Source organism: Astatotilapia calliptera, chromosome 17, assembly GCF_900246225.1.
Source record: "Astatotilapia calliptera chromosome 17, fAstCal1.2, whole genome shotgun sequence".
Lineage (NCBI taxonomy): Eukaryota > Metazoa > Chordata > Actinopteri > Cichliformes > Cichlidae > Astatotilapia > Astatotilapia calliptera.
In genome coordinates this window covers 31,892,621-31,903,352 of record NC_039318.1, presented here as the reverse complement: position 1 = coordinate 31,903,352, position 10,732 = coordinate 31,892,621, and the positions used below count along the sequence as shown (strand labels likewise).

Here is a 10,732-nt window from a genome sequence, read left to right as displayed (position 1 = left end):
CAGATGTGTGCGTGATAAGGCAAGCCTCTATCGGATTAGTAGATTTTCTGATATCTTGTCCTATCACCTTAGTACACTTACTTATAGAAGACATCAGTCTATTTCTTGGCACTGTATGCTCCTTTCACGCTCAAACACACGTAAGTCTGTGTGCTGTAAGGATACTGTGTCTAGGTGGCTTAGCTGGTTATTTAGGTGAGGGGCATAGATACAGTGTGTGTAAAGCCATGTGCCTGCGAATAAGCTGGTAAGCCAATGCAAAAGGATGCATGGCTGTAAAGACAAACTGAGAGAGCTCCACAGATAGAGGGAAAATGGGTAGATTTCATACTTGAAAGCGAGAGCACAGGTTGGCAGACGGTTTTGTAAGAACACTTGCCAGAACATTGGCTGGTACAAAACAGAAAACACACACACACACACACACCACTGCAAGTCAGAGGCTGGCTCTATACTGTAACCCAGCCAGAACATGAAAACAGACACCAACAAAGAAGGCAGACTTGTCATCAGAACAAAGATGGCTGCTCGGTGGCGTGCCTCGGAGCAGTGATTGTAGGTGTCAGAGGGAGTCCTTTCATGTTTCCGGAGATGCCAGTCGACGACACACACAGATGCACTCACACACAAGTGCAGCTTAAACGGGGTTACATAAAGTGGGTGTCAGATGTAGATGACAGTTTAGATGTTGGTACTTGGGTGTGGGTTATGTATGCAGGGAGGTGGGGTGGAAGGGGGAGAGGGGACCCGAGTCAAGCTGGCGTCTCGTAGCTCGCTGTAGGAGCTCGGCTCAGCGGCGGTGACACGTTTAGTCATCTATTGTTTTGTTCCATGAAGAAACTTGTCAAGATCAGCATTTAATAGCTCTTCAGTGCGCTTTTAAGTGTTCTCACCTGGAAAAGGTAGCCGCAAGGTGGCTGGCACCCTGAATTAGCTCTGTGAAGTTCAAAATGAAATAATATTGCTGGGAATGTTTCTCCGAGTGGTGGGTGTTGCTGCTTTGTGGGTGTGTTTGTGTTAGTTACAGAGAAAGAAACATTCATGCTTTTAGGTTGCGTGCCAGGGCTATTTTGGTGGGAGCCTTTTTGGTAAACAGAGGAGACAGAAAATGCAATTAATACCTGTAAATGTGGATGTTTTATTTGTATAATTTGTCAGTACAATAAATGCCTCCAGCTTACTGCAGATTTTTATAGCGCTTTAAAAAAACAAAGCTTGAACACATCAAATGTGTTCGTCTCCTGTACATGCTCGTCTTGTTCCGCCTACTTTGGCTTTTTTCCCCCCTCAGTAATATACCTGCAAATGCATACTTGTTCTCACTCACACACAGTTAACTGTTACACTCTCCGTCACCATTCTGCTCTTCCTATTACTGGCAGGAAGGCAGGCTCCATGTTAAAATGGTGAGCTCAGCTGCTAACCTAGTGTCTGTAACCCGCTACTAATTAAACCCACAAGGCATCAGGCAAGTGTCTTTGTCTCTATATAATGTGCACATACACACACTGTAGAGGCAGGCACCTCAGTCAGGCAGGCCCCCCGGCCCCTTTGGATAGGTAAGCTTGCTTTTACCACTCCACATGTCTGCTGCACCGTGACAAGACCTTTAAAAGGGAGGGCACCGACACCAAGGAGACAGTGTGAGAGAATGTGTGTGTAAATCTGCATGCGGTGGATATCAGGTTTTCTCAATTTGTGTACAGTTATGGAGGCCAACTTTCTGTGCTGAGCCCCTGATAATACACACAGTCAATTAGCAAAAGTGTATCATCCATATATTCTGGACTTGAGCAGATTTATTATCAGGCCCTTAGTGGACACTGATGGCTTATACATATTCATGTACCCAGCTACTGGGAAAAACCTTTGAGATGTTTTGTTCCCCTCTCTTTTAGAGAAAAGAGAAACTGCAGACTCCAATAAAAACGAGTCTTTATGTGAGAGTTAAAAACAGCTGTGCATCACTCCTCCCACAGTCTGTGTTCATCAGTCCCTTTATCTCTTTATTTGCTTTGATTCCGCTACCTTGGCTACATATTTCACTCTGCAACACTGTTCTCTACGCTGCTCTTACATTCCTTTCATCACACGGGTAATCCTCAGAAATCCGTGTTTCTCTAGAATGGCTCATGGACAGTAAGGCTCGTATTCTTTATCTCAAAGTGTGAGTAGTTTTATCTGAATGCTACATTTTAGATCAATTCTCTTATTTGCCCTCAAAATGTACAATTCCATCAGAATGCTTCAATTTGGTTACAAGTGAGGAAGCCAAAGTCAGTTAACAACTCAGGAATAATGAAATAAAATGAGACATAAGATTAATAAAGAGATTTCTGTTTAATCAAAGAAGACAAGAGAAGTTCATAGTTCAGAGAGGACAGAAACACAGTCATCTATTTTTCCACATTTCAGTAAATACAGCGTTCTTTCATTATTTCTTCCTGTCTGCCCATCTGCGTCTGCCCCCGCCCTTCCTTTCTGTCTTTGTGTGGCATTATTAATGCACAGTAGGACATACAGCCATTTGAATATTTCATAAATGCATGTAGTAATCTTCCTGTAATTGTCTTGCTAACTGGCCAGCAGTAGGATGAGCATATGCAGCAAGCTGCAACTGTCTGGAGGACTTCCACAAGGCCTCCAAGCACAAACACATGCAAAATATTAGATAAACAAGCTTCTTGTTGATGAGAGGCAAGCTTAATAAAGATTTCCCCCTTTCTCTTTCTCTCTGTCTTTTTTTTTTTTTTTTTGTAAAGCGGTATCTTCAGGGACAGCGAGCAGCCTGCTCTGTGCTTTTGAAGCAGCTGTAATTCATGACACACGCCATACATCAAGTGCATAAGATAGCATTATGGGCAGTGAAATGAAAAGGGTATTTGCAACATTAGTTCCCTCATCCTGCGAGGGACGTGATTAAATGATTAATGAAATGCCCCCTTTTTGCATGCGCATTCTGAAACAGCAATTAGGCACAGGGCTGAGGAAATCCACCAGTTCGTCCCTTCCCTTTCTGCTGCTATCCCTCATCCGTCCCTCTCCGCGCCCCCCCACTTTTTTTTAATGTTGCCTCATTTTTGATTTATAATGGAAAATTTCTGAGCATTAGACCTGAAATGGTTATAAAAGTATAAGCAGGGACAGAATGGAATGGTTTTAAATGTGCACAGGCTAATTGAAAGGTACAGAGCTATTGTGATTACAAATGTTCTATTCAGGTTTTGATTGGCAGGTCGGGAGGAACCAGCTCAGTGAGTTGGCTTGTTTTGCACGTTGCAGATAAACAAGAAGTGAGGCTTTTGGGAGAAAATAAAGGAATACGGGGTTTGTGGGGGGAGGGGGCTTATTTCTGTGTATTTGTGTATCTATTTTTTTTTATATGTGCCAATCAGTGTTTGTGCAAGCTCATGATAATGTAAGCAAGCGTGTGTGTTCTTAGATAAAGCGAGAGAGATTTTGTACTCCCTCTAATGCACTGGAGGCAGAGCTGTAAATGATCATTGAAGGGTCTGCAAGCTAACCTATAATTACTGGAGATAAAGTGGCAGCTCTGGCATTTCATAAGCATGTCTCCTCAAAGCTTGCTTTGTGAGTTTGTCACCAATGATCATTTAGATAGAGGCTCATTACCCAGCATCACAACACTTTAGAAACCCCCGTTTTGCCCCATATTGGTGTTCCTCTGAGTGTGTGTGTGTATATGTGTGTATGTGTGCGTGTGTGTGTGTGTGTGTGTCTGCATATGTGCGCTTTACCAAGAATAAAGGTCTATCCTAATGGTGGAGCTTTTGTGTCCTACAGACGAAATCCAATCAAGGCAAAAACCCTCATTGACTGTTATGGCTGTCTGGCTGCCTTTTTTTCTTTTAATGAGGCGAACACACCAGATACATTTAATATGTCTGCTGCTAGATAATGCACCTTCAAGCAAAGAGCCGCTTTTGTGTGTCAAATGTTGCTGGTGTTAAATCGTGAGTATTGTTTTCGGTAAACGAAGGAGACAAAGCTATTCTGCTGGCCCAGCATCTTTTATTCTCTGTAGAAAGCGGCGCTCGGGGTGGCACTGAAGTTAGCCATCTAAACTGGCGCAGGCCTATTGTCATGTTAAACATGGCACCACACACCGTCATGTTACTTCTAATTACCTCATTTCAGAGTGGAACAATGGGCCTGTACGGGATCCTATAGATAATTATCCCAGTATAGAAATATTATCATCTAAATAAAACAGTGCTGAAGTTGATACTGTAATTATCATCCTCTGAAATTTTGATCATGGTGAAAATGAATTTTGCTTGCTGCCTTCTTCGGGCTTGAAATATTGTATGGATTTTAAAGTTGGCTTGTCATCTCTTCTCCTCCACCGCCAGGCACCTAAACAGCGAGCACGCCCTCGACGATCGGAGCACGGCTCAGTGTAGAGTCCAGATGCAGGTCGTACAGCAGCTAGAAATACAGGTACGTTTTCTTTCTGATAATAAAGGATAAAAAACGGGGGGAAGAAGTCTCACATATTGTTTTATTTTACAATACTGAACTTAACTCGTGAATCAGCCGTTCAAAACTTTATGTTCTGAAAGTTGCGTGTGTGAGAGGAAGGCCATATTGTGGTCTGCTTAATACTTCCAGACAAGCAGGACCTGCTGAATTCAACAAAGCCACTAAACAAAGGAATCCTCGGGCCTTACAACCAAAGTCATTATGGCTGTTTTAATTGAATTAAGCGTATGCTTTATTTTCTCTTCCTTTCTTTTTCTTTCCAATTAATAGCAAACGCATCTCTCCTACTCTGCTGTGTTAATTAACTGCACTTTGCACCTGAAGAAAGCTCAAAAGGAGGGAACTATTTTCAGTAGGTGGAGCGTGACCTTATTAAGAAGTCATGCTGGCTAGATAATGAGAGCGCTGATTGAGCGACATTATTACTCAGCACTGCCAACAAGCGCTGCTTTTCCTTTAGAAACAAATATTTCAAACTGGGTACAAACTCAGTGCCAGCTGAAACAGTCAGTCTGCTAGGTGGTTTCTTTATGGTGGTTCGTTACGACTTGAGCAGTTCTCCCCAGCGAATGAAGGTAGTTTTATTAATCAGCTCCTTTGTGCTAAAAAAAAATAATAATTGAGGGTATACAGTGTAAATTCTAACCCCCTCAGCCAGTCTGGGCCTGCTTAAACACAAGCATCTCTCCATCCTTTCTGGTTTGATAAATTGTTTTTTTTAAGTAAATAAATTGTGCAAAATAGAAAAAAAAAGATCCAAGCTGTTTATCAAATATGTATTCATTTTCTGTCCAAGCTACTGAAGCTTGCTCTTTACAGTGTGACCAATTACAGTGATACACTTGTGTTGCCTGTCCTGTCTCTTGTCTTCTTTGTCTTCTCTTTCATTCCTGACTCCCACCATCTCTCCTTCTCTTTTTTTTTTCTTGAGAGCCGTCACTAGTAATGAGGCCCAGCGTCTGTGTATGCGTGCACACCTACTTGCTTGTCTGTTTCTCTCCGTGTTTGATCCGTGTGTGTATGTATTAAGGGCGTGAGAGGGTTCAGGCTTTCACATGGTCCAGTCCCTGTCACTCCTTGTGAATTAGATTGATGATAGGCAATGGCTGGAGCAACTAACTGGACCGGGGAGGCGGGGCCGCCTGGCACCCTGTTTGGAAGACCTCTTCACCTCTCAGCAGCTGCTGGCTGCGCTCCATCCCCCTAACAGTGTCCACAGGACTTTGAGCAGACACTCAGGACCACCTAATTTATGGCCTCGCCAGCTTGTTACTGTCAGAGCCTCTCTGACCTAAATTCTGCTATTGACAAAAAGATGAAATGCTATTTGTTTTGCCTGACCTGTCTGCACCTTCTCCCCCAGCCCCTCGTTTTCTACTTCTTTTACCTTTCGTGCTTTCTTTTTATTCATCTCCTCTTTTTCTTTTCTGTTCTTTTTCTCTCTACCAGACAAGTCTCGTGTCTCACCTTTGTTTATTTTCATTCTTCTGTGTATTCCCTCCTCTAATGTACTCTCTTCTTCTCTTAACAGCTTTCTAAAGAACGTGAGCGTCTTCAGGCGATGATGACCCACTTGCACATGCGGCCCTCAGAACCCAAGTCATCTCCCAAACCAGTGAGTGCATATTGCTCTGGATACTGTAAACAGGCTCGGCCATGAACGCAGAAAATGAACAGTTTAACCGTGCAGCAGTTGTGCGAGTGAGTGACAGAAGATGAAAGGAGGGGAGGGGGAGGAATGGGATTTGTAATACAGAGTTACATCTGCTTCTTATCGGTTATTGTGCGCCGCGAGAGGACAATGGAGTTTGGAAGTGTATTAGATGGTGGAGCGGTGGAGTCCTTGGCTAAAACGCAGGGTCATTTCTTTGTGATAGATATAATAGCCAAAACAACCTGTTGGCTGCTGATGACTGTTTGGCTCAGTGGCTTGCAGCGGCACTCAAAAGTGAAATGGGAGAGGAGAAGACGTGTCATTTTAACAACAAACACCTGAAAATTACAGCTGAGTGCTGAAGATGATGTGGTGTTGACATAAATACCCACAGCGAAGCTGAAATTGGTTACAGAAAAAAAAGAAAATCCCAAATTGTAAACGGGGTCACCGAAGGAGGCAAATGATGCCATTCTGGATTTACTTTCTCTCGCCTTTTACTTTTAGATTGAATGAAAATAAATGCATCTCTCCTAACCAGTGTTTGAATTTGATATTAAGATGATACATTTTTGCAAACATTATTTCCTTCCAATTTCAGACGTTTTGAAATATTTGAGAGCAAAACATTGTTAGCGTGTTTCTGCTGCTTAGTAAGTGCCTATTTTCAATAGAATAATTTTCCTCATCACCTCTCATCATAGAATGTAGATAATCACAAGATAGCATAATTATCCCATAATTCCATCAGGAATCAAACTCCCTTTTTATTATTCAATCTCTCTCTGTCTCTCTTCCTCTCCCTCTCTGTAGTTTTTTTTTTTAATCTTCAAAACTCCAGCAGCTTGGTTCCATCTCGTCCAATAAAGAATTTGCAGCCTATAATCCATGCCTGAATATGAATGAATGATGCTAATGAAGTATTGCATTACATAAAGCACACATGAAAGAGCAGCTAATTGCATTTGATGGTGGGGGCAATTCAGACAGAATTCCTAAACGAACAGTTAAGTTCTCAATTTTGAGGATTCCCCATTTTTTTTAAGGGGAGGTAATATGGAGATTTGTTGCAGGGAATAACATGCACAGGCGTGTTTCTGTTGCAAAAGCTAATAGATGGGACAAAAGAGAGCGTGATTGGCCGGTTTCCAATGGCAGCTCGAGTTTGCACCCAGTAGAACTGCAGATGCAAGACAGAAAATCGACCCCACAGTTTGATAAAAATGAGCACTCCACGCTGGCCTATCAGGGCTGAGAGTGAGTCCTATTTTTTCATTAGTGAAGCCCGTGGCTAACTAATACCAGATGAATACAAGACACTGGTTCACTGCCTCCAATATGACCCTATTCTACTTCATTAAATGCTACCTTTTGGCCATGCCGTAGATGGATGCGAGTCAAAGTTAGCATTTCTCTTTCTCCCAACCTTGTGTATTCAAAAGGTAACAAAGTGCTCACTTCTTCTGTTTGGCTGTAATCACTTCCACTTTGTAAAAATGGAACTCTACGCCACTAAGGCTCGAAGGCAAGGAGTCTGCAATGTTTATGTTTTAACATTATAAATATACAATACATCCCAATATTCATATACAAGGGCATTTATTTAGAATCTAGTTTGCATGTTTAGTGCACTTTTTCTGTCATACAGAACGTGAGTGTTTATCAGATACCCTGTTTAAAAAAAAATACATCAAGTTTTTCACAATTCAGGGTCTAGTAAGCACGTATGTAACAGGATGCACGGAGAAAACAACATGAAACATTTCAAATCACACACAAATTTGCACATTGCATACTTTGATGACGGCATAGCTGGCAAGGAAATGAATTGCTATTTTTATTGAAGGCGTCAGTTGTGTGTTTGTGCAGTGTGAGTCTGTCAAAAAAAATAGTAAAACAGTGCTTAACAGTGAAAGACACAACAGGGAGCACTTGGGGTGTAATTAATGGTTTGTGTTCAGATAAAGTGATGTTTAAAACATTACCTGGTACACGCTTTAAAAAAAAGTAGATAATATTAGGAGTAGCTGTACACACTTGATCCGATCTATTAAAACAGGTTAATATGTACATTATTTCCATAACCTCTAAAGTTTCTTTCTCATTCCCCGTACTCATCCCTTGTCCCAGCCCATCACTACAGCAGCTCATTATAGCTAAGTGGGGATATAATTATCATGTGAAAACCACTACATCCACCGGAGTGTCTCAAACTTGACATTTTATCGTATTTATCAACACATGCCACAAATGACCTCCGGTACCTTCTCCTCAGCCTCGCTCCTCCATCTCTCAGTGCCTTCGGCGCCCTCATTCCCTTCCATCTTTCAAGTCACTTTTAATTCAAACTCTCGCAATGGATGCATTCCACTTGTAGATTCACAATTAAGGCAATTTGGTTTGAATATGTAACGATGTCATTACCATTCCGACTAAATTAGAGCAGAGACTAAAAGGTCAGTTAGGAATTTTCCAGTCGGTTAGAGCCTCTCACATGAGATTTGGGAAGGAAATGCAAAAGTGGTGGAAAAGCTGGACGATTAGCAAGCAGAGCTGGCAGCAGAGCCAGAGGTAAGCAGCGCTCTCCTCGCCTCTAATGTCAAAGGAGGGAAGGAGAGAAAGACGCCAAGTGCACATGTGTGTGGAGTGGCTGTCACTGTCCGTGTAAATTCATTTAAGTGTCTTTTGTATGCTCACGCAAAGAAAGAACTCAAACTCCCACTTCCTATACTTCCTCATGCACTGAAAGTCACACTGAATTAAGGACAAATAATCTATTACATTTGTAATCTTTCCTGGAGGAATATTAGCTTTCAGTTGTGTTGTTGGGTTGAATTTCTGTGATTGACTGTCCACCTACAGAGCAGTTTAGATTAGACTAAAACTCAGGCTAGGCTTTTTTGTAGGGGGAAAAATACTTGCTTTATGATTCTTCATTAGGAATCTACACTGGCACACACTGAGTCATATACCTCTGTCACACTCAAGGCACACTGATAGTATCTCAAGCCTGGCCATGAAGAAAGTTTTATTGTGTAGCGACTACTTTGTTACAGTACTGTTACTGTTTTTGTTTCAGACGCCATTCCTGAATTCTTCTCACTAACAAATTGCAGATCAGTTCAAACTAAACATAATGTAATTAGTTACTGTAGCAGTTGTTTAATGACATATGCACCACCCAATGTTGAGATTTACAAATGCAGACAGTTTTAGTTAAAAGCAACATAATTAGTTGCAGTTTGACCCTGTGCATGGCATACTTTGTCCACGGAGTTGCTTTGATTTGCTAATAGTGTCTTCATTTAAATATATAGAATCTGAAAGTGACAGGAGAGATTTTTTTTGCACTAGAACCTTTTTGGTTACATTATTTTGGTTAGTCTAGTATTGACAAATCAGAGTTGAGTATGAAACAGTCCCATTAAACACAAAAAGCGAGAAGTAGTTGGTAGAATACAATTACAAAATCACTGGATACAGTTTGACCAAAATGTATTTTTAAAACATATTTGGGCCTGTCGATCAGATAGTAGAGTTTGCAACCTGTACACAAAGGCTGAGAACTTCAACCCATCTTCTCCCTACTTTCCGATCACCCCGTCAACTAAAACTATCCAGGAAATAAATAATTTAGCCTTCCCCTTTTGTGACATATCTCAAATCTGTTGTAAGAAAAGTTGTGGTTAGGGACTAGGGTCAGACAGCCCATGTTCGCGAAAGCACTCCAACAGTGTAGAAAAAGAGTTTTGATATGCTCATTTCCTCAGTGCATAAGAATTATGGGTGGCTGCAGTGGGGTAAATGGAAAGGGAGGAAGGAAATGAGAGAGGGAGGGTGTGATAAATAGAGAGATAAAGAGAGATGGGGCCAGGATAACACGGAGGCTGATCGTTGGATAATCTTGAACAGCGTGCTCTAATTAGAATTCTTATGATACAATTTGGTGGTTGTAATTAGTGGAGATGGGCTGGCTCCTCTCCACGAGCCTTGTTAGTGGAAACACAGCTGTGTTAGAGAGGAGGAGAGCAGACACTCTGCTCTGTCAGAGAAACCACAAAATAATGCCTTCCTCCTCCTTCCCCCTTCCCCCCCTCCCCCAAGTTGTTTCTATCTCTTTCACGCTCTCCACCAATCACATTCTGTCTTCCTCCCATCGCAGCTCAACTTGGTGTCCAGCGTCACCATGTCCAAGAACCTGCCCTCGGCGTCACCCCCCAACTTACCTCAGACACCGACCACGCCCACAGCACCTATCACACCCATGGCTGCAATGCCCCACGTGCCATCGGTGCTGGGAGGAGCAAACGTCCCCAGCATGGGAGCCATGCGCAGACGCCACTCGGACAAATATTCCATGCCTTTGTCGTCAGGTAGGACCAACTACTCAGCGCAGCACCTAACACAGATATCAAAATACTTCCAGTTACTGAAAAATTCAATTCCTAATTGAATTTAACATGAAGTGGCTTATTCTCATTTTTATATATTTTATATATTAGTTATTTGACATAAACTAGAATGCCACTTATCTAGTTTAGGATACGTTTCTGTTTTTATCTAATGAAAAAATTA

General features: G+C 41.9%; 1 protein-coding gene across 7 annotated transcripts in view; it reads left to right on the top strand.

The window, feature by feature from the left end:
* Positions 1-10,732, top strand: part of foxp2 (forkhead box P2) — a 102,107-nt gene that overhangs the window by 80,283 nt on the left and 11,092 nt on the right. For all 7 annotated transcript variants that reach the window (XM_026147617.1, XM_026147621.1, XM_026147620.1 and 4 more), the window contains 3 exons: positions 4,374-4,461; positions 6,035-6,118; positions 10,320-10,530. In XM_026147617.1, coding sequence (XP_026003402.1) covers positions 4,374-4,461; positions 6,035-6,118; positions 10,320-10,530 — 383 coding nt within the window. The remainder of the gene's footprint in view (positions 1-4,373; positions 4,462-6,034; positions 6,119-10,319; positions 10,531-10,732) is intronic.